A 27,970-nucleotide genomic window follows, 5' to 3' on the forward strand; every position below is an offset into this window, starting at 1 on the left:
TAGTCAAGGGCTTGGGGAGCAGCAGAGCCACAGCACGGGACGGAGGTGTACAGAGCATCGGGATTATCCCCGATAACCACAAAAAGACCCAGCAATTCACAGCCATAAGCTCTGTCCTGTGAAAACAAACCCCAGAGCCCAGTGACAGCCCCAGGGGGGAACACTTGTCCTGAGCCCTGGCAAACCACCCTCGATGGTGCCAAACTCGGCCTCACCTCATCATCTCGGCACCCGTTTTGTGGCTCAGCATCTTTGTGTTGCCCTTTCTGCTGCTTCCCTCATTTCAAGCACAAGCTGCCCAGGTGCCCAGGTGCAGGAGGAGCTGCCCTGGTTGCTGCCCAGCCTGTTCCCAGGAACCAGAGCATGAATCCTTCCCTGCCTGCACAAGGCTGCTTTGTCCCTCCATGCCTTCACGGTAAGAGAAATCGGCCCTTGACAAAAGTGATTGAGGCTGAGCTGTAACCAAAGCTGCTTTTGGAAGGGACATGTGCAATGAAGTCAGTAAAGAACAAAAATAGTTTTATTAAACAGCAACAAAACCAGAAAAACATCTCCCCAGTTTGCTCCAGCCTGAACCAGCCCCCCATGCCCACAGGGCTGCTCCTCTCCCACCCCACAGCCGAGCTCAGTCTTCCCAAAGGGCCGGTTGCAGCTGAGGGTCCCTACGGCTTCTGGCTGAGTGTGGGCCCCGCCGTGGCGAGGATGGAGGAGCTGGCCAGGCTGCTGCCCAGCGTTATGAGCGTGGTGCCAGCCCCTCCTGGCAGCACACCCTGGGGCAGCAAGTGTCTGTTGGCCAGAGCCAACAGCCTCCCATCATCCACCACGGAGGGAACCCTCCCCAGGGTCTCCACTGCCCCCAGAGCATGGCCAAGGGCCGCGGCACTCTTGGTCAAGCCGACCTTCTCCCCAATGTGTCCCAGGGGTCCATCGCCCTTCATCGTGGCCAGCGTCGAGGTCAGGATGACCGTCTTGGAAGTGGTCTGCAGGACAGGTCCCACCTTTGAGTGTACCAGGCTGCCAGGAGGGCTGGGGGTGCTGGCCAGGAGGGAGGTGGCAAAAGTGACGGTGCCAGTGGGAGAGCTGGCAGATGATGAGGAGGAAGGCTGGATGCCTGGCAGTTTGAGGGGAACAGAGGTAGCCTCACCCATCGCAGACTTGGTAAGCACAGACAGCTTAGTATCCGACATGACATAGAGCGTCTTCATGGGGCTGGTGGTGGTCACTGCGGAGAAGGGGAGAGCGTGGTAAGTGGCCGTGGGGACGTGGTGCCCACCCTGGGCTGCAGCCCCCAGCCGCAGTGGCGGAGTTGCAGGGTTTCAGAGTGAACAGAAAGACCTGTACTTGTCCGCTCTCCAGAGCAAGACCCCAAAACAAATCCAAGTGCTGCCACAGCCTGGGCAAGGAAAGCACAACAGCCAAACTTAGAATCACAGAATGTCCTGAGTTGGAAGGGACCCACAAGGAGCATCGAGTCCAACTCCTGTCCCTGCATAGGACAACCCCAAAATTCACACCATGTGTCTGAGGGCATTGTCCATATGCGTCTTAAATATTGTCAGGCTTGGTGCTGTGACAACCTCCCAGGGGAGCTTGTTCCAATGCTCCACTACCCTTTGGGTGAAGAACCTTTTCCTAATGTCCAACCTAAACCTCCCCCGGCATATCTTCCTGCCGTTCCCTCAGGTCCTATCATTGGTCATCAGGGAGAAGAGATCAGTACCTGCCCCTCCTCTTCCCCTCCTGAGGAAGCTGTAGGCTGCGATGAGGTCTCCCCTCAGTCTCCTCTTCTCCAGGCTGAACAGACCAAGTGACTTCAGCCGCTCCTCGTACGGCTTCCCCTCTAAACCCTTCACCATCTTCGTGGCTCTCCTCTGGACGCTCTCTAGTAGCTTTGTATCCTTTTTGTACTGTGGCTCCCAAAACTGCACACAGTACTCAAGGTGAGGCCGCACCAGTGCAGAGTAGAGCGGGACAATCCCCTCCCTCGACCGGCTAGCAATACAGTGCTTGATGCACCCCAGGACGCGGTTGGCCCTCCTGGCTGCCAGGGCACACTGGTGGCTCATGTTCAACTTGCCGTTGACCAGAACCCCCAGATCCCTCTCCGCGGGGCTGCTCTCCAGCCTCTCGTTCCCCAGTCTGTGTACACATCCAAGGCTGCCCTGTCCCAGGTGCAAAATCCGGCACTTGCCCTTGTTAAACTTCATATGGTTGGTGATTGCCCAGCTCTGATTTGTCCAGATCTCTCTGCAGGGCCTCTCTGCCCTCGAGAGTGTCAACGGCTCCTCCCAATTCTGTGCCATGGGCAAACTTTGATAACAAACCTTCAAGTCCTGCATCCAAGCCCTTTATGAAGACATTAAAGAGCACTGGCCCCAAGATGGATCCCTGCAGAACCCCACTAGTGACTGGTCACCAGCCCGATGTAACCCCATTTACTATAACCCTTTGAGCCCGACCCGCCAGCCAATTGCACACCCATTGCATTATGCGTTTATCCAGCTGTATGCTGGACATTTTGTCCAGGAGGATACTGCGAGAGACCATATCGAAGGCTTTACTGAAATCCAAAAAGATTACATCGACTGGCTTCCCTTGGTCAACTAGGTGGGTAACCTTGTCATAGAAGGAAATCAAGTTTGTTAAGCAGGACTTTCCCCTCGCAAACCCGTGCTGGCTGGGGCCAATGACTGCGTTGTCTTTCAGGTGTTTTTCAATAACTCTCAGAATAATCTTCTCCATGATTTTGCCAGGCACAGAGGTGAGACTGACAGGCCTGTAGTTACCGGGGTCATCCCTGTTGCCCTTCTTGAAGACTGGGACAATGTTTGCCAGCTTCCAGTCAACTGGGACCTCCCCAGATTCCCAAGGGCATTGAAAAATGATTGAGAGAGGTCTCGCTATGACATCAGCCAGCTCTTTAAGTACCCTCGGATAAATCCCATTGGGCCCCATTGACTTATAGGGATCCAGCTGGAGCAGCAAATCCCGCACAAGTTCAGGGTTGGTTGGGAGTTTATCATTGGGCACCATCAGCACAGCTCCCCTCCTAGACCGCTCAGATCCCCCAAGGAAGCCTCTCTCTTCCTTCCGTGTCTGATCTTCTCCCCCAAAAAGTCCCCTCCCATCGGGATGGGATGTCATGGTTCTTCCTTAGCCAAGCAGGCTCCATCTTGCCCCATCCTACCTGCCCAGCTGCCACAGACCACACCGAGCTCGTGTTGTTCTTGGCAGCCCGGCTCAAGGTAAGCTGTTGCTCATCTCTGGCATCTCCAGCTCCATCCCACCAGCAGCGCTGGGGGTGCTCAGACCCTCATCACGCTCCACCCCAGGAGGCGGCTAAAAGACTTTAGGCTTTGTGAAATTAAGCCCTCTGTGCTCTAAGGCAATGGCAGAGTGTCCTGGTTTCAGCTGGGATAGAGTTAATTTTCTTCTTGGTAGCTGGTATGGGGCTGTGTTTTGGGTTTAGGATGAGAACAATGTCGAGGATACACTGACATTTTGTTCTTGCTAAGTAGTTGCTAAGTGGCGCTCACAGTGGTAAAGGACTTTTCAACTGCCCATGCTCTGCCGGGTGCACAAGAAGCTGGGAGGGGTCACAGCCAAGGGGGAGTGCTGGCCCAGACTGGCCCAAGGGCTATTCCATACCATATGATATCATGCTCAGTATATAAGCTGGGGGAAGAAGAAGGAAGGGGGGACATTGGGCATGATGGCGTTTGTCTTCCCAAGTAACCGTTACGCGTGATGGAGCCCTGCTTTCCTGGGGATGGCTGAACACCTGCCTGCCGATGGGAAGTAGTGAATGAATGCCTTGTTTTGCTTTGTTTGCGTGCACGGTTTTTGCTTTGCCTATTTAACTGTTCTAATTTATTTTACTTCAATTATTAAACTGTTCTTATCTCAACCCACGAGTTTTCTCCCTTTTACCCTTCTGATTCTCTCCCCCATCCCACTGGTGGGGAGTGAGCGAGCGGCTGCGTGGTGCTTAGTTGCTGACTGGGGTTAAACCATGACACAGAGGTTGCATCATGGCGGTTACCCTGCCCGAGTTGGCTCCCCAGCTGCATCTACAGTGGCCACAGCCCAGAGAGCAACAGAGGGGAGAGAGACTTCACTGAAATCTAATCACTGGGTTTAGATGTGCTCAAGAAAAAGCCTGGAGACCCGCTGCTGGTTAAAGACAACACTGGCTAGAACGACCCCAAACTGGAGCAGCCCATGGTTTGCCCCTGCAGTCGCCCAAGGCTGCGACTTGCTCCGTCCCTCAGGAGCCTGCACCGAGGAGCAAAAAGCAGCATGCCCAGCCATGCTGGGTCACCTGGCATGCAGTACTGCATCTCTCTCATATAGTGGCATCAAAGATGCACTGCGGTGTCCCTCGCACTCATCAGCGGTGACAGCATGCCACGAACACCACCAGCGCAGCATGGAACTCTCCGAAATGAAGTGCCTCGAGCGGGGAGGGCACGGAGCGAAGGCTGACGACTGACTGTCTAACCAGGATGGGACCACCGACCCCACCATCCTGGGGGGAATCAGGGAGGCTGGAAGGGCAGGAAGACGGCAGGAACAGGTGACTCCAGCCAGACCTACGCAGGCTGGGGAAGCGGCACAGACACGCGATGATGCTGTTAAGACATTGGCAACGACCGCTCCATGAAACTAAGAATCTGGAAAGTTTTCTGCGCTAACACCCCAGTCCACCCTGCTGCTCCAGCAGCTTTCCTACAAATTGGTCCTCCCTGCTGGATGCAAAGCCAACCTGAACCTCCAGCAAAAGCAGGTAAAGTTCTCCACAAACCTAACTTCATCCACTAGCTATGACAAATAACAAAAGGAACAAGAAAAAACACACAGAAGATGACCTAAGCCTGGTGCTTCTGCACCTCCCTGTTGAGTCCTGGGAGAGACGAGCAGAGTTTGAGGGTCTGCAGAGGTCGGTTAGCTGGGTTTAATGCCTGCAAGGAAAGCTGACTTGCGAGGTAAAACGCACGTGCTCCAGAGCTGCCTTGTTTGCCTTCTGGGAAACTGGCACAGCCCCACTGAACTTCATCCTCCAGATGCGGCCTGAGTGATGACTACCTGCTCACCCTGCCACTTGCTTGGAAATCCGCTGGACCGAGGAAAAGGAAAACACTGGCTCGGCTGGCAGCGGGCTCTCTGGTACAGAAGCCTTTGAGGATACAATGGACTGCATCACCGCTTTGTGTCAGTTTTACTTTTTTTAAGTCTGAGGCTACTGGCTGGGTAGTGGCTGTGCAATATTTATTTACCTGTAATTGGATGGGTCTGCTCTCCCCAGGCAAGGTAAATAAATGTAGGCAGCAGGGAGAGCGCTTAGCACTACAAGCGCATGACAGGGGCCCTAAACACAAACTGCAGATAATCCCTTCTGTGCTTGGGCTCAAGTTTAACACCTTGCTCTTCGTCAACTGCTCAAAAACGGCTTCGCTGAGCCAAAACTCCTTGTGCAAAGAAACCATGGGGGAGCCTAACTTAAGGGGGGGGGGGGGACGGACACGGAACATGGGGACGGACCAAAAAAAAAAAAAAAAAAAGCAACAGGCTTAAAAATAAGCAGCATTCAGGCAGCTATTCCCCAGAGTGACTCCGCACAGATCACCCGGCGGCATGGCTCCAACCCGGCCTCCGCTCTGGTCCCCAGGCCGGCTGCCCGCGCCCCACGACTGCCATGCACCTCACCTACGGGTGCTGCCACGGCAGCGGTCAGGTGTGCCGCGGGGTCGGCAGGAGCCATCTCTGCGCCAGCCTGGGCTTTGCTGAGATCCATCTGAGACAGCAGCTTGCCAGGAGAGGCGGCGCTGGTAGCTGGGGCGGCCAGGTTCCCAACAGCACCATCTGGAGCCTGGAAGGGTTAAAGTAAGGGAGAGCTACTGGAAGTGCCCGGCTGCCGAGGATACACCATCTTCGGGGGGCAGCAACCATTCCTTGGAACCTGTGCTAGCCCTCACCTTAAAAAAAAAAAAAAAAAAAAAAAAAAAAAAAAAAATCAGAGCACACCCTCTCCCTGCTTCTTCTAGTCTTGCTCTCACTCTGACCAGTCATTTCCAAGCTCAAGGAAAAATATGTACCAAGAGAAAATCCGCAGAGATCTGTATTTTAAAAGCATGATGGTGCCATTTGCAGCACTGACACCACTGTCGGTGCTTGGGCTGAGACCGGCACAAACTCATTGCCTTTCTCTGGAGCAGAATGGGATGGCTCTATCCCCATCTCTGGCTGTCAGAGAAATCAGTCCCGCTCTCATTTCTTCTGCGGCAATAGTGAAGCAACAGCCAGGAGCTCAAGAACGATTCTCACATTGTGCAGACCCACTTGCAAGAATGACACGCTATTACCAGTGGCACCAGTGAAAGCCCAGCAAAGACTGGAACAGCACACACCATCCTCTGCATCAGAGGAGCTTCCCTCTTGCTTGACGAAGATGTACAAGCCCCTCTGACAAGAACCAGTGGGTTACACAGCACCAGTGTTCACAGATGTCCAATACTAGGACAATTGAGGAGTTTGGATTTGTGTCCTAAGGCAGATGGCAGCACACCCTGGAGAGCACCGACAAGCTTCAGTCAAATACCTGGAAATTCCCCCATTCGAGGGGTTCTTCAAGCACCTCTGGGTCAGCTTCACTTGCCTGAACTCTGTCCAGGTGCATCTACAATCTGATACTGCAGAGAGCCAACTGCATGCGCACCTGTGCTCTCCCTGGGAGCCCTCACAGCCCTGAGCTGACATAATTCAAGCTCCAAAGCAGCTTTTCCAGCTACAAAAGCAGACACCCAGCTATCCTGGTTTCAGCTGGGATAGAGTTAATTTTCTTCCTAGTAGCTGGCATAGTGCTGTGTTTGGGATTTAGGATGAGAATAATGATGATAACACACTGATGTTTTAGTTGTTGCTGAGCAGTGCTCACACCAGTCAAGGACTTTTCAGCTTCCCATGCTCTGCCCGGTGCACAAGAAGCTGGGAGGGGGCACAGCCAGGACAGCTGGCCCAGACTGGCCAAAGGGCTATGCCATACCGTATGGCATCATGCCCAGTATATAAACTGGGGGAAGAAGAAGGAAGGGGGGGACATTGGGCGTGATGGCATTTGTCTTCCCAAGTAACCGTTACGCGTGATGGAGCCCTGCTTTCCTGGGGATGGCTGAGCACCTGCCTGCCGATGGGAAGGAGCGAATGAATTCCTGGCTTTGCTTGCGTGCGCGGCTTGTTTTACCTATTAAACTGTCTTTATCTCAACCCACGAGTTTTCTCACTTTTATTCTTCCGATTCTCTCCCCCATCCCATTGTGGGGGAGTGAGCGAGCAGCTGTGTGGTGCTTAGTTGCTGGCTGGGGTTAAACCACGACACCAGCTCTTCAATCAGACTTCTCTGACCCAACTTGCTTGCTTTCCTCCACCACTGACAAGCACCGCTTAAGCTTAAGTCTGAGCCCCCCCCACCTGATGCTTGTGCAAGTCACAGTCTGCTTTCCCATGCCTTGTGCAGCAATTTAACAGTGCTCCATTAGCTACAATTAATATTTCTGCCCCTGGGAGCGGAAAGGGTCAAACTCCAGGAAAAGAAAGATGTTTACTGCCTGCTTACAGCACATCCACCACCAGCAGCCGGCTCATCCACCATCAGCACCAAAACACTCTTGCTGCTTCTTACTCTGCTACTCACAGAAAGCATTTGCACCAAACTCCCCAGGGAGATTCCTCAGTCTTCCGCCTCCCATTTAATGCCCATGGGGGAAGGAAAAGTTACCCACTCAAACCGCATCTCAGCTGCTACAGGCATCGCCCCAGCCCCCAGAGTTTAAAAAAATCACAGCGCACAGCCGATGCGTGGGCTTCACGCTTCCTGCACAGGCACACTGGAGTCAGCTGGAATTTCGAAGGGAACCCAACCGACAACAGAAACACAACAGTTTAAGCCCTGGGCTGTTATCCCCCAAAGCCTTTTGTAAATTTGCTCTTTTACAGGAAGCCCTGTTAGCTTACGTAATCCTATGTGCTAAAGGTACACACGAGCTGATGTCAGGGGCTATAATTAGTTGCAAAAACACACAGCTCATTCCATTTCCTGTAAAAGCCAGCTTTCAGTTTGCTTTTGAAGCAACTCTCGCAGCCAGCCACACAATTAAGCCCTACCTTGAACACACAAGCTCAGCATTGCAGGTAAAAGCCACAGCGTACAATCCAATATCCAGTTCCAAGTGCCACCGCCTTAAAACATTAACCCGTACATGAACTCGTTAACCCTGGAGTCGATCTGTACCACGTTTCATTACGCTGCGGAGTTACTGTTCTGCTGGATATTGAGGGTCTCTCAAACGTAACAAAGGACGTAAAGGAAAGCACGCCAGTTCTGACTGTTTCTTAAACAGCCTTTGAAGAGCACAAAAACTGCCTCCAACATGGATGAAGAGTTTCAGACCAACGAAAGCGACTCACCCACTGCTTAGGTGGGATCTGCACTGAGTGTCACTAGCTCTGTGTTTCTGAACAATACCTTAGCCGGCTCTAAGCTCAGCTCTGCCAATGCTCACAGGCTCTGTCGTGCTAGCAAAGTGACTGAAAGAAACACAGAAAAGTCAAGGGAGGAAGGAGGTGGATGCTCCCAAAGCTGAGCTTTAACTAGCAGTAAACCAGGACCCTGTGTGGAAACTACTGGCAATGGTGGATGCAATGCCAGCTCTAAAGCAGCACAGGACAAATTAAGGATTTATGACTGCCACTGTTAATTAAGTATTAATTAACCCAACTTCCATTCAAAGGCTTCACTTTTTGGATAATGCCTCCCTAAATATCTCTCAGGGCTTCAAGCAACCACAGCCTCTGCAGACAGCAGCAAAGAGTAGAAGCACACTCCCTGCCTCCACAATGCTGCCCACAACTCGAGCCAGCCCAGCAACAGGGACCAAAACTACAGAGCTTCATCTACAAAGTGAAGACTGCTCTGCCTCTCCTACACCAGCTTACCTGTCCGGGATCTGCATTAGTGCTATCAAGAATAGGAAAATCACATGCAAGAGGGGAGGGGAAAAAAAAACAAAACAAAACAAAACAAAAAAACCCCAAAAACACAAACACACACCAAACAAACAAACAAAAAAAACCCCCAAAAACCCAACAAACCAACCCTGCCAATCTGGAATGATCTTGGGATCCTCAGCCTTCAGTGCCAGTTTGTTAATCCCTGTTGGGAACTGGAGCTTGATCCCCACTGGACGCTCCATGCTCATCCGACTGCCCAAGCTGCAGCATTTATCATTCTGGCAGCTTATTGACGACTTCTTTGAACTCCTTTCTCCCTGCAAATGCCTGCCTCAAATCACTACAGTCAGCATTTGTTGGACAGTCAGTTTTACCCCTCAGTACATACTCAGGCAACCAGGAGCCCTTTTCCTGCAATGCCTCCTTCAGTCCCCTGAGGCAGACCACAGGCCTGGGCTGCCTGTTTTCTCCTACATCCCCACATCCAGGAAAGCATCTACAGGAGAGACCTGAGTGTTGTACAGCGCCGGAGCCAGGACCATGGGGAAGCCATCCGAGCTTGGGTCAACCTTGCTGATGGCACATCACAGCCACCGCTGACCACCCATCCTCTGCAGGGAGTCAGAGCCAACCTTTCCGCCCTCACATTTATGGATCCATCTCAAAATTGACAGTGGCTTAGGATGAAGCCTGAGGATACACCTGCAGTAAATTCACCCCTTTTGCTACCTCCAGGATTTGGGGTTGAGAGGTCCACATTACAGTACCCAAGACCACTACGTTCACAACAACAAAAAAAATCTCTCTCCGTCTTGACATCTTGTGCTTTCAACTCATCCACACCAAGACTTAACCTAGGAAGCAGGAAGGCAGCCAGGATCCCCGAGACAGTACCTGGCACATGTTGAGAGTCCAAATAGTAAAAGTTTTTCCTACTGTCAGTGATCCACCTCCAAAAGGAGATCTGTATCAAACAGGTACGACCTTGGAGCACAGGCTCAGCACTTCATAAATCTGTTTCAACAGCAGGGCAGTGAGAAAGAGCAGGAGTCGGGGACCTGCAGAAGGAAATAGTACAGTATCCCCAACACCCACAGGGCCCAGCCTCACATCAGGGCATCTAACAGTCAGAAGCAGCATTTTCAAGAGGAATACGGCTCCAGACAGCACAACAGCACTCTCCTGCCTGAACACTCTACAAGCAGCTTTTCTCTTCCCACCAAAACCTGTTACTGCCAAGAAAGCCTAGAGCTTCAGTAACAGTTTCCATGCTGATGTCAGCTTTTGAAGTCTAGCCGGAGATTCCCTCGGTGCGGTACTAGCGTGATATCAAGCACAATCGACCCTGCCACTAACAGACATGAAAATGACCTGGGTCCTCTTAACCACCACCTTGTGAGGCCCCTTTCTGTGCGGCCTCAGCAAAGCAACAAAGCTCATCACACCCAAGAGATGTGACCAAGAACACTTTCCCCATGACAGCTATATCTGCCCTTGACTACGATGGTCAGAAAAAGTTCAGAAGAGCAGCAGCAGGCACTTTCTCTACAAAGAAGATGCCAAAAATTACCTGAGGTGCCTGCATCTGCTGTTCCTCGAGCTGGGGCTGGACAGTCCCCATTGCAGCCTGGCTAAGCGTGGTCACACGGCTGGGTTGCCCACGCAGCGCCACAGTAATGGTCGTTGGGGCCTTCAAGCCTAGGAAACATGCAAGCAAGACGTCCCTGAGACACGGGGATTGCAGAGGTCACATTCACCAACCAGAGGCTGCATCAGAAGCCTCTTTCCATTAGAGGCAGCTGCTCAGAAATTGCTAGCACACGCAGCTGTCCATAGCTACGGCTCAAAGACAAAATAAGCTTTGGAAATGCTGGTCTCAGGGTGATGGGGTGCTCCAGGCGCCTGCATTGCATGCCTGTCCCCCTTCTCCCTCACCTGCTGCCTGGTTGGAGATTTGAGCCAGGCCAGGGAGACTGCTGGCCAGCTTTGCCAGTCCCCCATTTGTCAGCAGCTGGTGAATGGCCGTGGGCTTCCCGCTCGCTGAGGCTCCCAGAGACAAAGAGGTGGCAACCGGGATGGTGCGGACAATTGTGCCGGTGCCCGTGGTTATGGCACTCAGGTTCTGGATAGGCGTGGGCATCTTCACAGCTGAGGTCTGGAAGGAGAAGGAGAAGCAGTGAGTACCTGGAAGGAAAGGGGATGCCGGGATGGCATGGCCTCTCCCTTACACAGAAGCTAGAGGTCTTTAGAGGTCAGTTTCCACACTTCATTCTGGTGGCCACAAGCAGGTCTAAAAGCAAGTAAACTCATCCCTTCCAGTCTGCACATACTCATTTCAACTTGAAAGCATGACTGGGAGAAACTGTGGCTCTGCTTCTAATGAAGCCACCCGTCCTGAAAGAGATCACCTCAAACTACAGGGATGGGGAGCTTGCTTGAGAGGTCACAGGCATGTGTTTTCCCAGAAGAACAAGAAGGAGAAAGATCACCGATTCCCCCCCTCATCCATTCTCCAACTCCTCAACATTTTCTACGTGGCCACCTAGAAACAACTTCCCACAGCCCTGTTTCCTAGAACTCATGCCACTTATGGGAACCCTTAGCCCCCGGCACACCGCCATGCATCATTTCAGCTGCAGCTCATACCTACCATCCCTCATCTCTTCTGTTTCTGGAGCAAACATGCCCTAAGTTCCCTCTGACTCCTACCGCTTTAGTCTCCATACAGCTTCCCTCCAGAGAGGGATCTCTGATGTTTGCAGGCTGCATACCTGCACGGGTTGCCCAGCAGCAGCCATGCTAGCAGGAAGGGCTGATGACTTGGTCCCGATGTCCTGCAAGCTGAAGCTCAGCCCTTGCAGCAGGCTGCTGGCTGATGCTGCTCCTAAAATGTAAAGAATAAAGAAATCAGGCTTAGAGAATTCACCAGCACGAAATTCCAGGTCTGTCATATGGCAGGTGTCTGCAAAACTGTTCTTTAAAGAGCAGCGTCCCAAGCAGCCTGCCTTGAGGTCAGCAGGGATCCTCCCAGCCGCTCTACACACACAGTCCAACACATTTCATTGCTGCAGCTACAAACAAGGTTAGCTGTGAAACCCGGGAGGCAAGAGGAGGTCAGTTTTGGTATCTCAAGGCATCATTACGTACCAATGACACAATTAACAGGTCACCTACTGCGCCTTCAGCCTCGCTTTATAGCGTCCCACTGTATCTCTGCAGGCTCTGCAATAGCAAAGCACTACAAATGCTGCCTCAGCCAAACCCAAAGCAACCAGGGAATGCAAGAAAGAGAATCCACCAAATGATTTTGAACCTGGTTTACCTTTTACATTCACAAGAGAGACATGGAGAGAGGCAGGTACCTTGAAGGGTACTGGCTGGCTGGGCCTGCACGCAGTGGGCGCTGCTGGCCACCAGCCTGCTCTGCAGGGCATGGAAAGCACTGGGCACCGTGCTGCTGGGGATCACGGCAGACGGAGCAGGACTCGTGGAGGAGGTTTCTGCTGCTGAACTCAGCCTACAAAGCGAGAAGAGAAAGAGTCCAGTTAATGATGAACTGCACAGGGCAAGGCAAGATGACTTTGACAGCAAGCTGTCACTGGCCTAACACAACCAAGTGGGACTCCTGGAAGCGTAAGGCAGGGAGCTGACAAGCTACAAAAACCCAAAGCAAGAGAACTTTCCCTGTGTCCACTGCAGCAGCTAGAACAAGGAGCACCTATGGCAAAATCCACATATTTCCAAATTGGAGGTGAGCTTGTTAGCATGTGTGCGCCCACCTAGGTGCTGCAAGGGCTGTGTCACCCTACACAAAAGCAATCTACCTTGCAGTGAAACATTTCCCGTTTAAAACCTACTTTCTATTTGAGAACAGCTCTTCTTCCTCTCCCCTCCCAGATCAGTCAGAGTCTGGTTCTCCAAAGCTTGGTTTGAATTAAAAGGGAAAACAGTGATGTGAGATGTCAATGTCAGATTCATTCCCCAACAGAAATCCCTACGGCCAGTTAATCAACTTCATGAACCGATATTGAGGCTTCTTTCCCCTATCTTTGGAAAAAAAATGCTTGAAGGGAAGGATTAAAGACAAGACTGAATTTCTGGCAAAGACACCACAGTCATTCAAAAGACAGAGAGATAAGCAAACTTGGATTTAGGAAACCACATAGAAATATAGCCCAACAGCCACAATACCCTCTACTTCTGCCCATTTCTGCCATTCTCAGACTCGACTGATGGTTGACAAATAGTTTTCAAGAGCCTAAGAGTCTCCTGCACTTCAGAAAATTCTGGTCATAAGCAAGATACCAGAAAGCTCTACACACAGAAATAACTCTGTTGCGGTGCTTCCCATCAGCAGGCTGTCAAAAAGACCCACAGCTTGTAAAAAACAAAGTTGCACTCACTTGGGGGTGGTGAGCAGCCCTGACAGCTCCTTTGCGCCCGACACAGACTGGCCGACAGCCATGGGGACCGGCTTTCCAGCAACAACTGCAAAAGAAAAAGAAGAAACCTCACTCTCTCTCCTCCACGAGTCTTTAGGGATTCCCCCTCTCTCACACAACTACCCACAGATTGCAGGCCACAGGCTCATCCTGCTCACAAAGCATCTTCTCAAGGAAACCTCCGCTGCAGCCATAAACACACACTCCAGCCACCGCGCTACAGGAGATCGGAAGTATCAAACAGAGCAGAGTTGCAAATAAAAACTGGAAAGCTGCTGTTGTGGAAGTGTTACAACAGACAGGATTGAAGGAATCAGCTTCAAAATCTGTAAGCAGTGAAATCTCAGGCCCTCACCACCAAATGCAAATCTCTCTCCTAAACATTTATCTCCACTAATCCCCTCCTCCTGGTACAGGTCTACCACCTCAACCAATTACTTCAGATCTGGTTGGTCACCAGCAATCAATTTTGTAAGCATTCTTTAGAGACACTTTACAAAATACACAGGAATGCCACCAGTCACAATATTCGTTTATTGTGGGGTTTTGGAATACAACTGCGTTTGTCTTGTGCATTCCTCTTGCTCACACACAGCAAGAGGGAATTCTTGTTTTGGTTCATGTTTACTTCTGCAATTCATTTCCTTTCTGTGAAAAGAAGTAAAGTTTGGAAAATTAAAAAAAAAAAAAAAAAAAAAAAAAGATTCCAGAAACCAGATATTTTCAAAGCTGCCAGAAGATAAACTGTAACCTTAAAAAAGGATGTATATTTATTAGTTCATTTTCACAGTTCAAAACAACTGTTAAATTAACCGAGAGATGCTTCCAAAGGAACAGAATTATTTCTCAGCTTTGAAAACCTCTGATTTCCTATCAGAATGGAGACGCTGACCTTTCAGTCCTGCACTGCATCAAGCTAACGCTAATAACGAGCAACTGCTTTACATATCTGGGGCTCTGCACTCTGACGTGAGGAAGTCGTATACACCAGTGCGGCCAGCAACAAGGCAACATCCTTCAGGTACGAGGGTGACAGCAGCCAAAGCTTTTGGCCTCCTTTGCAAAGGCTCAAGGGGAAGACGGAGCACATCACCTCTTCTTGGACTGCAGGGACCTTGGCAACACTTGTTGCAGTGGGTTTTCCCAGCCGCAGAGGCAGGAGAGGAGCTGGAGTTTATTTATACACATATCAAACGTGTATTGTGCCAGACTTCAGGCCCAAAGGGGAACAGCAGAGCGGGGCACTCAGCTGATTCATGAAGTCTGAATGCACAAAGGTCTTCCAGAGGGAGGAACATTGTTGTCATCCCTAAAGCAGGAGCACGTTCCAGGTGAGAGCTTCGTGCAGGAGCGGGCAGCAAAGCCGGAGACGCACATGACCTACTTGGAGCAAGGGGTCCACCAGGACTGTCAACCTGCTTCCAGCAGCGGCTTGATGCCTCAGAGGAAGGTGTAAAATTCGCCTCACAGCTCACAAGGCTGCAGTCCAGCATTTTGCTGGAGCGTGCAATCCCAACTGCTATGGAAAAGAGGCTCCTGCCAAGCTCCTACGTGCTGTCAGCCCCCACGCTTCCCCAGCTACCCCCAAGTCACTCACACCTTGAGCCTCTGTCTGTTTTCTACAGCTAACTCCTCCAAAAATAACAAAAAACACAGCTCCCCTCCCCACGCTGTGCCCCAGAGGAGCAGGTCTGGGCACAGCCACGACCCCGCTCTCCGGTTAAAAAGCAGCTATGCAATCACAACTCACTTTCTGCCTGGGTGGTGAGGGGTGCTCCATTCCCCACGCCAGCAGCATCTCCGTGAGAGACAATGGTCACCTTGATTTTGGCTCGTTTGGAAGATTTGGTGCACTGGGTCGGGCTGGGGGTCTGATGCCTCTTCAGCTGCATACGCACATCATCTTTCTCAGCCCCTTCTGAGTGCTCTGAGGAGACTGGAACTAGGGGACACAGAAGTAGCTTTTTGAAAACTGATGGCCGATCCCTCAAGGTCAGTGCTGCTCCACTGTGCGCACCAAGGTGTGGAGAAGGGACACATGCTCATGCACACTTCCACAGCTCCCTCCATGCCAGCCTTACCCATCTCCCATGCACCAGGAACCCACGCTGCTTCTTTTCACCACCTACACTGACTTCTGCTTGCCCTAAGCTGCTGTCTTAGGGCCAGGACTTAGCTTAAGCTACTCACAGGCTAAGGCAGGACAGCATATAACATCTGTCTTGCCTCTGCAGCGAAAAAAAAATGGATGCCTACAGCGATAACACATCTCCACATAAACACTTTTCATTTCAAAGCACGGCATAATCAATCCTGTCATCAGGCCCCTCCAACATCCTTAATTTCCAGGTGAGGGGACGAGGGCGCAGAGACTTGCAGAGCTGGTGCAGGCATGCTACCAATGCTGGGATTAGAGCTCAGCCTGCCTGCTCCTCCGACACACCGGCCAAGGTATTAGCATGCCTGTTGGTCGGCACATCCCTTCCAGCGCTCGTAACCGGCCCTCCAGGAGCTAGACTGAAGCATACAGGTTTCTTAGAGGCACTAAGTGAAGCAGCTGTGAGCAGAAAAGGTGCTGCAGCAAAGCCAAGCCCCCACATACCCTACACTGCTCGGTACTAGGGGAGAAAAGCCGTGAGCTGAGATTTCTCTTCTGCACCAACAGCTCGTTTTGCTGCCATGTCCTTGACCTGTCACATCCATTTCGTCCTGCCTAGAGCACGAGCTTGCCGGGGCCAGGACTATCCAAAAAAGCACAGAGGACCCATGACGAGCACCTCTGGACAGCCCAGGAACAAAACACAGTCACGAGCTGCCACATCCTGCCCATCTGTTCTCCGCACGTCTCCCACCGCTAGCGTACAGTTGTCCAGCCCCAGCCTGAAATGCTGGTGGATTGGGTCGAAACGAGGGCACAGATCTGCCTCCCCCTGTGGCATTTGCAGCCTGACAATGCTCAGAAACACAGCCGCCGCTACGCTTGAGTGCTGCCATGATGTGCAGCAAGGGGGAACAGCCTTCGCTCAAAGCTACGGAGAGCCCTCTCCATCGAGAGCTTCTGCAGACCACTGCTGAGCCAGCTAACTTCCTCTTTACAGATGGTCCTGGGCATCTATGCCATGTATTCAACAGCCTAGAGGCCAAGATGCACATACCTTTTTATTTATATATAGATAGATATGGATATATTATAAAAAATTGATATAGATGTGCATGTGTATATGTATGTATCCGCTCCCTGCATATCACACCACCTGCGTACCTCTGAACTGTGGGTGTAGGACAAGACTGCAGCCAAATCCCTAAATGTCAGGTGACTCCAAGCATTTCGGGGCCGCTCTGGTCCCCAAGACAAGCGCCAAGCTTGCTGTGCTGCTATCGATGACCGGACTTGTGGCTCGAGCGTGTTAACTCATGACACTCGTGCAACGCTCCCGTGCCTCCCACCCACCTGCAAACATGCATGGTCCAAATCACCGTTCAGAGAGACCTCATCAGGCGTGCACAGACTGCAGGCACCAAAGCCCCCCCCCCCCCCCCCCCCCAAGTGCCACCAGCCAAGCAGGACAGTGCAACAGCACATGCACAGGCAGTGGCGTTAGGTGCCCCTCAAAGCATTGGTGAGCAGTGACCCCAACGTCCCTCTGTGTCCCCACTGCACAAGAGCAGAGCCTGCTTCTGCTCACACAGAGGAATGCAGACCCCCGCTGCGAAGGGCTGGCTGCATGTTTGGGAGAAGCACCCTGCTCCCAAAACAACAGCGAACGCTCCCAACGCACGTGCCCCAGCTTCCTACCTCACGGCTCAAGCAGCTGAGCCAATGCAGTAACAAGCCCAGAGATCTTAATTAGCTTTTGATCTTATCAAAAGGCAGGCCAGGCTGGTGCCAGCCTCTCTACATCTCCCCACCAGCAGGGTAACATCCACTGTGGTTTCTCTTCCCAGCAGACGCTGGGTGGGAGGACTCCGGATAAGCGCAGGGCTCCATGTGTGCTCCCAGGCTAACCTCATCGCACAGGGGAGAACACAAAACAAGGCTCAAGGGAAAAAGAAGCCTTTAAAACAACCAGCTCAGGCCAATACTTGCCTCAGGAGTTTGTTACCACAGTTGTATACGTGCAGTTTAGACTATATCTCATGCGTGTTCAGGGCAAGCAGGAAGCCTGTATCTTAGGAGTCTCTACACAGCATGCCAAAATACCACCAGCTTCTCTGCATCCAGCACTTGCCTCATCGAGTTAAAAGCACTGTCATTCGGGGTGTTGCAGAGAGACAGTTCTCACCCATGTCAACACTCTCAGCGCCCTGGGGTCACCCGAATGAAGAACTGACAAGGACAGCTCATGTGATGACATTGCAGCCTCCCAGAGCCTTGGATTTCATCCTCTCATCCTCTCCTAATCCCAGATCCACACAGTCACTGCCATTTGAGACAGTAAAACGCGTCTTTAGGTACGCTGTGGATCTTGCCCCCTCAATCCCTAACTCTCAGAGCACCACATACACTGAGGTCCACCTCTCTGCATGCTCCAGCACCCAACACAAGAGACCACAGGACTAAAGACTGCTCACCTCCACGTGTCTCCTGGTCCAGACAGCATCCCTCTCCCACCACATCACCGTCTTCCCAAAGCCATCCCTCTCCCTGACCTCTCTGCTCTTCTCTAACTTTCTCTGGCCAAGAAACACTGCTCCACATGTCTACATCTGCCACTTTCAAGCCACTTGGCAGCCCCTTGTTTCTGCTCCCACTGACAGCCCCTTTGCTGCTCCACATGTTTAGGACACTCCACCAGCACACGCAGTCTCCCAAGTTGGTGTCCACATCCCCTTCTCAGCCCCAGCACAGGCAAGGGTTAAACTCGCAATCACAAAAAGTCACTGCATCCTCTACAAAGCCTTAGTCCATCAGAGCAAACCGGCCGCCAGACTACACGGCTCGAAGAGCAGTATTTACCCACCGGAGCAGGGAAAGGGGAAGAGCTCAGGAAAAGTTAATGCTCTCAGCTAGCCCTTTGCTTTAGCTTCAAATACAGCAATGAGAAAGCAAAAAGCAGGGGGACAATGGGACACGTTGGGCCACATCCCCAAACCAATGCAAGGGAAGAGGAAGACGATGAAAGAAGGTAGCAGAGACAGAGAGAAGGAGGGAGACAGAGAAAGAGACAGTGAGAAGTGAGGAGATACTCACCAAAGAGACATGAAGAGGTGCCAGGAGGAAGAGCTTTCCTCACCAGCATGTTTTGTTTCAGAAAAGCAGCAAACTGAGCTGAAATGAATCAGAGAGAATTACAGTATCACAGCCTGGCTCTAGAGGGGGACAGGGAACTCCAGGGACACCACTGTGACCCACAGACAGAGACCTCTGAGCAGGCAGGCAGAGCGCTCCGGACATGACTTATCCGGCCACGGGGCACAACGGAGACACACCAACCTCCTCTCTGGATGGCAGCATAGCACATCCAACACTAGAAGGGGCATCATCCCAGCTTTCACAGAGAGCACGTCCCAACAGCATGAGCCCTCTCCAGCCCCACAGCCATCAGGAAAAGGTCCGGCGCCCAGGGAACAAGAGCAGGCTTGGCTGCGAGAGGCACAGCTAGCTTGACCGAGCAGTTGCGTAGAGAAGCTGAGAGCAGCTGGGAGATATCAGCCAGCACATCCCTGAACAGCTACGGCCACAAAACGCAGGCCAGAAGCCACGCTGCAGCAGCGCTCCTGACAAAACAAGGCAGCCACAACACACCCCACTCCACCGACCCTCCTCCTGCCTCCCACGTGCCATCTAGAAACTTCCTCAACTACAACAACAAAGGAATAGATTTCTTTAGTCCGTGGTCTGAGAAATTAAGGGAGATCCAAGCTTCAACTTCCCCCTGGAGGCCACCCCTGTGTTAGAGAAAGACTTTAGAGAATGGGGAGGGTCACATTGTTGCAGGAGACAACAACAAGCCTGTTCAGGTCTGTCTTGAGCAAAGAAATAAGTAGAGAAGGGAGGATGAAGAACTATTCCCCAGGTGCCGCTGACATTTGCCAGAAGGGATCATCATCATCAACAAAACCATTACCTACACTCACAGCGTTCACAATCAGACTGAAGCTGCACTGTAAGGTTTTTAATCAGCATCTAACAGGACAAAAAAAAACCCCACAGCTCAAGCTAGTTTCTTATTCAGAGCAGATTTGATGCAAGATGACTCTGTAATTACCCAAGCCCCACTGTTTCAGTCACAATTCAATAGCTTCAATCATCTCCTGAGCACCTTTAGTCTCCCTCCCAAGCAGCCTTCAAGGATATGAGACACCAGTCAAGGGGCTCACACTTGAGAAAGAATTAGAGCACAGCTATGAGGTGATTTAGTCAGCCATAGCAAGTGAAAATCCTTCCCAATTGGAACAGCAGCAAGGCTCCGCAAGCTGTAGAAACACCATTTCCAACCTAATTTCAACCCTCCACAGGCTGCTGCCTTCGGATGACAGCGACGGGGGACCAAGCTGTAGAGAAAGGTGCCACAGGGAGCTTAGAATTCAAGACAGGACTCAGAAGACAAAAACCTACACACGTCAGGACAGATAAAGACCAAAAATCTGGATGCGAAGAGGGTGGGAAAGCTGCAGGGTATTACCTTGTGCCTGCTTGTGCGTCAGGACAGTGTCCGTCCTCTGCACCTGCCTCTTCAGCAGCTGCGTGGTGCCCATCTGGCTGGGCTTCTGGATGGAGGACACAGCAGCCATTTTAGTCTTGGGGCTTGAAGTGGGGCTGCTGGAGACGCTGGATAAGTCCTGCTCAAAGAGAAGGTACACCTCTTACCCCCACGTTTCCCTAAGAGGCAGTCGCAACCCTGAGCATAGCAGCACACAGGCAAGAACGTGCATCTTTTTGCTGGAGCAGATCTATTTCTGAAGGTTTGTTTACCCCACCGCAAGCCATTAGTCCCTCCGTATCCTCTCATCTCCCTCTTCCACCACTAACCACGCCTCTCACCACATATTTCAGCAGTACAAAAGCATCTCTACACAACCTCAGCTTTCCCCAGCTCAAAGTATTCCAGAGAAAACCCCCACCTCCGAACCCGAAGGTGAGGCAGGCACTTTGGCTGCCGGCGAGGCAGGCCTGCTGGTTCTTTCCAGCAAGTCAAATGATAGATCCCTCCTGGTCGAGTCGCGTGGCTTCTTCTTCTTCTCAGCATCCAGGTCACGGGGATCGGAGCCCGAGTGGCTCTCCGCTCGGGTGAGGACTCCAGTCAAGAAGTCAGCGATTTCATCCTAGGAAGGATGAAACAAACAGTTAGTCTAAAGTGATGTGCAGGTCTCTAAACAACTGATTTTCACAGCTTGAAACAAAAAAAGAACAAAAAATTCCCAAAGGGACAAATGGATAAGGCTCTCTAGGTCTAATATCCCACAAAAAGAAATTGTAAAACCTCACAGATAGACTTTGGCTTTCTCATTAAAGCTCATACTCCACTGATTTCTGACACACGGGAGAAAAACACAATGGTTTCTCCAGTGATCCCAGAAGTACTGCTTGCTCCCCCAGGCAGATGTATGGGAAGACTCAGAAAACTGCTCTTTCTTTAAGGCGCACTACCAGGAAGCTCACGTCTCTCCTCCTGGAAGGAGACAGCAACTTCAAAATCCCACTCAGAAGATAGATTACCTTCATCCAACCAATCCTGGCAGTAAGGTTATAACTTGTGGTCACTGAGACATTTCAGTACAGATTTTTTTTTTTTTTTTATAGATATGAGGTGTAAAAGGAAGATTTCTGTGGTTACCTGGATACACCTGTCCACCATACTCTGGGTCAGGCCTTCCGACTTCTTTTTGGCTTTGCTTATCCTATTAAAAAACAAAAACAAAAAAAAAAAAACCCCACAGATAGAAGTCAACACACGTTTGGTTTTCCACTTTCACACTAGCAACATCATTCACCTGAGAGTAAGATTCAAGAGACAGCAAGCTCACTCCCTTACCCAGTTCAACAGAGTAAGGCAAGAGCCAGCTCCGTCAGCTCTCAACTCAAGAGCACCGTCTACTGGAAAGACGAGATTCATCCCTCAGAAGTGCCGAGACAAACTTCGATGACTGAGGAAAAAGGCCCAACATCCCAAAGCATTTTGCAAAGCAAATATGACGTTTCCTTCCTTTCAGAGCTTTGTATTCAGACACAGTGTGGGAGTTTTATATTTCTTTCTTTTCTCTCCTTTACTGATTATCCCTACTATAGATTTCTGACTTATATGATGCTCCAAAACCTTGTCTGCACTGCTGGGTCCAGCTCTAGCATCAGGCCAACCCTATTCTCATACACGACTTGCTCAGGCTTGTGGTGCAGTTATTCCAACCACACACAAGTGTGACAGGAGAACAAGCTCCAAAGTTTACTGAAACCTTAAGAGCTTCTTGCTTCCCACAAGGCTCTTACAGCCTCCCTTTCCCCAACTCTGTGCACAGCCTTCAAAAGCTACATATTCCAGAGCCAGGGGTGGCATGAAAAAGTAAATACTTGCTTTAGGGTCATACCACACTGTACCCTGAATCTTTAACTTACCACTGGGAGAAACGATGCAGATTTATCACAGAAAACCAACCCTCTATCCAGCATACCAGGTTTTGAATAACATAGCTGTTATTATAGACCTTGATGGAGCATTTTTATGCACTTCCCATCTAGCTTCAGTACCAAATTTGGGTTGTTGGGTTTTTTTTTTTTGTTTGTTTGTTTGTTTTTGTATGCAGCAGGCTCAGATCTTGCCCAGTGTTCCTGGAAAGAGAGTATCCATCTCACAGACCGTTACCTGAGATTGTCATCTGCTCCTCCCACCACCACCATGCTGTTATCAGCTCGTATTTTCTCCCGGAAGTCTTCCATTGCTTCAATGTTGCACTGCAGGGAATTCTGACCGATCACAAAGAGGACAGGGGTCTTCATCTCCAGGAGGGGGTCGTCAACATCCTGCAAGAGCAAGGGGAACTGTAATCCAGAAGGACTGATCCAGGACGCAGAGTCTTTGGAGCCAAACACCTTTCTGAATTAGATGAGGATTTCCAAAAAGGGAAGGCACATGCCACAGGGGCAGACAGCGCTTCACATGCAATCCCAATACATACCAACTGTGTCCTGAAAGGAGAGAAGTATAAATTATGCGGTTCGTTTAAACATCTCGTGAGAAAGACCGACTCAAAAGCTGAATGAGTACATAGTGCTGTTACTCATTAACAGCCGAGACTGATGCCCTCCCCCTCAGTAACCCCATTTCACTGCACTTTCCTCCTCCCAAGCTTTTGCCACATAAACCCAGGCTAAGGCTGAAGAAGCGCCAACAGCAAAGATTCCTGGGGTGAGCCCCCGATGGGATTTACATAGTTGTACCGAGTCCTAAAGAAAACTCTGCTCGAGAGCTGCACCGTGCTCCAGCAAATGCCTTTTATACAGATTTCCACTACCCTCAGAGTTAGCCATTTCATTAGCACAACCGTAATCATTCCCAACCCAGTCACACACTGGTCAGCTAACAAAGGAGCAACTTGGGCTCCATATAAATCAACCCAAGTTGTCATCTCTGGTACCAAATGACAGTTAACAAGTGACCCGCACATAAGACCCCAGGAAGGAGCTGCAAGAACGTGTCACAGCAGACAAGCAAACACAGGACTTCTCACACCTGCTATCACATCAAGAATCCTACTATGAATGCAACAGTCCCACCTGCTGGGCACACCTCCTCCAAATAAAAAAAAAAAAAAAAAAAAAATCACAGACATTCCTCAAAAAAATCTTCCAATTATCACTGGACTTCCAAGCCTGATTCTATGAAACAATCTAGGGAGATTAAAAAAAAAAAAAAGTACAGTTGTTAAAATGGTTCCATCTCCCTTTGGTCCTTACCCCTCTGGGGCCATCAACGGTGAGCAGCGGGAATCCAAGGCACACAACTGCAGTGACATACTCCATCACTGAAACCTGGGTAGAAAAAAAAGCAACAGTCAGCATCCTAACAGTCAAGTGCATCAAGGGTTCGAAGGCTGCTTTGCCAGGCTCCTGCCAGGCACAGAAATATCTTCCATCTTTAGACTTTGCTTTGTTGATTAAAAGACTGGGGAAAAAGCATTGAATGACTCAAATTGCTTATGCCCCCACAACTAGAAAGGATGTCTGTCTCAAAGCCAGGCCTCAGAAAGAGAAAAGAGACAAGAAGAACCCCAGCAGAGCCTTAAACGCAACAGTAACTCAAATCTAACTCTGAACTGAAGCTGTCAAGCGGGCTCTGAGGGGATGCAAAGGAATCGGGTACTTACATGACAGGCCACCAAGGCACCCGTGTTCCACCCAATCAGGATGATCGGCTTGTGAGAGAAGTGGTTGTGAATCTACGGGAGGAGAAGAAGAAAAAAAAAAAAAAAAAAAAGATGTGGATGGAGAAGAGGGACAGACAACAGGACAATGCACTGGGGTGGCACAGCACCTACAGGCAAGGTGAATAGTTTGAAGGGAGCAACAAAGGCTCCGCAATACGCTCATTGCTCTTACTTACCTCCGCCACTTTGCCCCTCACTGCCCCGATCATGTGCTCCAGACACTGCAACACTCCCACGCCGCTGCCGTTGTTCAACAGGTGGGTGGTGATGGGAATCACCTGCGGTTTGAAATGAAAGATCGATAAATAATGAAGGCATTACTGGGGACAACAAGTACCGACAACAATTAGCACAGACTGGAACCCAGTTTATGCCTGAACTTGTGCTTTCTCTCTCCCTCTTTCCCCCAGGATTCACTTCTAGCTACTAAAACCAGAGGAAATAGAGGATTCCCCACAGAGACAACCTCTGCTACTCACCTCGCTCCTACACACCCAGTGTATCTACCACATTAGGAGGTGAGCGAGCAGCTCTGTATCCAGGCAGAGGACTAAGGTGACCTGTAGTCTCTCTCCTCCAACCTCTTCCTACCGGAAGACTCATCAATCCTTAATAACAGTAATGATACAATCTAAACTGCTGAAGATGGATGACTTTGGTCAGCAAGAGACCCCAAACACATCGGATTTGGGCAACTTCATCCTCTGTGCAGTGTCTCAAATGGTAAACACTGCAGGTGACAGATGCCAGCCTCTGCTTTCAGCAGAGCCAAGTATTTTGGTGCACCAAAGGCTCAGCAGCTGCAATCTAGCACAGCTGCTAGTTTGAACTTCCCTCCTTTCAAAACCAACCATACGAACCTTTCCCAAGCAGGAAAGCTGCGACTGCCAGAATCGGTGCCGTCGAGAAGTGGGGAACATGGAGTTGGAGGGTCCAGAGGAAGCAATCAGGATGAGTGGGGAACCAGGCAATTTGCTCTACAAAGTTCAACAAAGAGCTGTGTAAGGGAAAGCAACTTCCCTGCCTGAGACCTCGCTGCCCAGCCTGGCCTGCACAACGAAGCAGGAGGGATCTTGTGTAGCTCATTAATCGATCACATTTTCCCCAGCCAAAGCTACCTCAGGATAGTACAGGGGGAATGTGTACAACAGAAGGAGTCCCCCTCATTTTGCAAGTCTAAAGCAGGAGGAAAAGAGCCCAGGAAGCAAGACAGAGGTGGGAGGAAGAGGACAGCAGAAGGATGGGAAGAATAAAGCCGATGTGAGACCAGCCTCTCGCTCCCTGCAAGCCCCAAGAGGTACTCACCGGTTTATTATGCGACAAGACACCCACTGCTGGGTCCCAAGGTCTCTTCAGCAGCAGAGACAGAGCCTCAGCACCTGCGGCCCCTGTCTTCGCAGTAGAGGAGAGCAGCATCCTGTCAATCAGGGTGGGGATCTGAAACCAGAAGCCAGAAAGGACTGAGAAAACGCACACAGCCACTCCAAAGAAAAAGGATAAAAACACCATCAGCTTCCTTTAACAAGCTTTATAAAGGGAGAACGTTATAAGTGATAGCAAAGTCTTTCACTGCTGTTATCACCTTTCCTTTAAGTGTTTGCAGAGCATCCAAGTAAGCAGCCAGCACTGGCAAACTGAGGGTTTCCACTAACGTTGTGTGAAGCCACTGGATCAGTTTGGTGTCCCAGTTCACACTAGCCAGAGCTTGGCGGACCCTCCGAGCACATTTGTCCACTGCTATCCTCCTCAGGACTGGCTCGTTGCAGGCCTAAAAACCAGGAAATTAAAGTTATGGGAGAAATCAAGCATGCCATGTGCATCCCAAGCCACAGGAAAGTATTAGCTTGGGCAGCCCGAAGTCCTCTGGCAGCAAGCAAAGACCAACATCCTCCCAGTGAAGACAAAATCATGCCTCAAACAAGCCCAGAGCTGCCTGTTTTTTAAGACTACAAAACCCAAAGGCCAAGACTTTCATCTTGACTCAATTGGGCTTTGCTAGGAAGGACAGATAAAAACACACAGGCAGCAACTCTGCTGGAAAGTGAAATAGGGAGTAAAAGACCGACCTTACCCCTTCGTTAGCCAAGCGAGCCAGCCTGTCAGACTGCAGCGCCTTGTGAATCTTATTAAATAGCTTGTTCTGGGCCATCGTCCAACCCATCCTGTCAAGAAAACCAGAGAGGTAACGTAGGTCACTGTTACACAGACATCCAGGTCCTGCAAGCTGCTGCCCATTCCCAAAGGCAGTTGGCAGCACAGCTGGCCATCAGCTGTGACTGCAGCCTCAAGAACTGATTTATGGCTATGGGCAAAGTGAGTTTTGCTACTGAGGATTTAAGTGAAAGGATGGTTCAATAAAAAACACCAGGTTTTAAATGTCAGTAGAGTGTGTTAGTGAATGTCCAAGCATCAGAAAGGCAAGAGTAACAGCAGAAGCAATAAATAAGACCAAAATAATCACTCCTTTTGGCATAGGTTATCACCATGTTTCTCAGACAAACCGTCCAGAAAAAAACAACTCCATTCCTCGTAATGTCAAGACTGTGAACTGGATTGACTACAGTTACAGGGAGGGTTTTTAATAGGGTGGAATACGCACAGAGCCTCATTTTTAATTTTTTACATTGGAATATGGCTGAATTAAGAATCTACGTGTAATCTAACGACTCACTGTCCCAGCCTCCTCCGAACAGAGGAGAGAACTTCACATGAAGCATGTGGAGAGGTTCAACAGCTGGGCCAGCCTCTATCATTAAGTTCAACAGCTTTCACAGCAGGCAGATGAGGAATTTGGACACGAGAATTCATTTTCTTTGAACGTTATTCAGTTCAGGAACATCACTGCGTATCGAGTCACACTAAAAAAACCCCACACCACGCAACAGGTGGCTGTTTAGTGCCCGAATTTCTTTTATTTCCTATCCCCACGCTACCTGTTGACATGTTCCTCCCAGTCGTCCGGCGGCAGAGGGGCGTCAGCATCCGTGCGAGCAAACATCACATGGCGCTCGCACTCATTCATCACGCTGCGTGCCTTCTGGTTGTCATAGAGCGGCATGGGCATGGGCGTCACCGTCTCGACGTCGATGGGGATATCCGCTTCACTATCAGGAATAATTACGCTTTAGAGAAGGGGATTGCTCACCTTGGGGTCTGCCGTGCTTTAAAATGAAAAGTCCACTAAGCTTCATAACCAGGTATCTTGTTATTCCCGGTCTGAGCCCAGGCAGCCCCCTGAACCCCAAGACCAAGCCCCTGAGCTGCAACCCTGAGCACACTCCCATCCCTCACCCCAAACTCACCTGTAACCCCAGGCCCAGCCCCACACCCCGACCCTAAAACAAACCATCGAGGCCTGGCCACAACCCCCCTTCCCACCCCACCCCCAAGGCCGTGAAACCAGCCCCAAGCCCATCCCCAAGCTGCCAAGCCAAGACCCCCAACTCAGCCCCCCACGCCTTCCCACAGCCCATACTGCTCCCCACGGATCCCAGAACCTGCTCTAGTCTCCCCAACCCACACTCTCCTCCCACCACCACACCAGCCCCACAGGACACCCCACACCTTCCCCTCACAGACCTCTCAGGGCCTAACCCAGCACCCCCAGCCCCACAAGACTTCCCCCTGCTCCACAGGCTCCACATTCTCCCCTCACAGACCCCTCAGGACCCCCCCAGCCCCACATAGGCCCCTCAGCCCCACAGGACCCCCTCACCTGCCCCACAAGCTCCCCACAGGACCCCCCCCCCGCCCCACAGGCCCCACACTCTCCTCTCACAGACCCCCCCAGCCCCACACTCTTCCCCTCACAGACGCCGCCGCCCCCCCCCCCCCCCCCCGCCCCACAGGCCCCTCAGGACCCCCCCAGCCCCACACAGGCCCCTCAGCCCCACAGGACCCCCCGCCGCGGGCTCACAGGGCGGTGCCGGGCTGCCGCCGCGGTGTGAGGAAGAGCATGCGGGTGGGACGAGCGGCGCTGGCGTCGGGGTGGGCGCTCCAGGGTTTGGCGTAACTGTGGTCCAGGCAAACCAGGTCCAGCTCCCGTTCGTGCACCGACAGCTGAAGTAACAACGACGTCCCCATCCTCCGCGCCGACCACTGAAGCTCCCGGTCGTGATCACGGTCCCCCCCGCGCTGCGACATGGCCCTACCACCCCCCG

The 27,970-nt window shown here is 51.2% G+C and overlaps 1 protein-coding gene across 3 annotated transcripts; it reads right to left on the reverse strand.

Moving 5' to 3' along the window:
• Positions 1 to 563: 563 nt before the first annotated feature.
• On the reverse strand, positions 564 to 27,909 carry LOC309601523 (KAT8 regulatory NSL complex subunit 3-like). 3 transcript variants are annotated; one of them, XM_082334567.1, is made up of 21 exons: positions 27,727 to 27,909; positions 26,744 to 26,914; positions 25,882 to 25,972; positions 25,393 to 25,578; positions 25,116 to 25,247; positions 24,671 to 24,787; positions 23,987 to 24,088; positions 23,751 to 23,822; positions 23,341 to 23,415; positions 22,250 to 22,407; positions 21,227 to 21,290; positions 20,514 to 20,714; positions 20,075 to 20,231; positions 15,199 to 15,390; positions 13,410 to 13,494; positions 12,369 to 12,523; positions 11,778 to 11,890; positions 10,942 to 11,161; positions 10,577 to 10,704; positions 5,707 to 5,869; positions 564 to 1,222 (listed from the first exon to the last, which is right to left on the reverse strand). In XM_082334567.1, exons 1-21 carry the CDS (start codon positions 27,891 to 27,893, stop codon positions 663 to 665), a joined length of 3,309 nt encoding a protein of 1,102 aa, XP_082190693.1. In that variant the 5' UTR covers positions 27,894 to 27,909; the 3' UTR covers positions 564 to 662. The 3 variants fall into 3 exon arrangements, 2 of the variants coding, with proteins under 2 accessions (XP_082190693.1, XP_082190694.1); XR_014230571.1 differs by lacking the exon at positions 5,707 to 5,869 and having other exon boundaries at positions 944 to 1,035; positions 1,145 to 1,222; XM_082334568.1 differs by lacking the exon at positions 5,707 to 5,869 and having other exon boundaries at positions 1,122 to 1,222.
• Positions 27,910 to 27,970: the final 61 nt, after the last annotated feature.

This window comes from Platalea leucorodia (assembly GCF_965183815.1).
Source record: "Platalea leucorodia genome assembly, chromosome: W".
Classification (NCBI taxonomy): domain Eukaryota; kingdom Metazoa; phylum Chordata; class Aves; order Pelecaniformes; family Threskiornithidae; genus Platalea; species Platalea leucorodia.

Excerpts from the sequence above, each read along its gene's own strand:
- LOC309601523 (XM_082334567.1), bottom strand. The coding sequence starts at position 27,893 with ATGGGGACGTCGTTGTTACTTCAGCTGTCGGTGCACGAACGGGAGCTG. Across the intron at positions 13,495-15,198 it reads CCTCACCACCCAGGCAGAAA|TTGTTGCTGGAAAGCCGGTC; the intron begins GTGAGTTGTGAT and ends TTTCTTTTGCAG. Across the intron at positions 10,705-10,941 it reads AATCTCCAACCAGGCAGCAG|GCTTGAAGGCCCCAACGACC; the intron begins GTGAGGGAGAAG and ends CATGTTTCCTAG.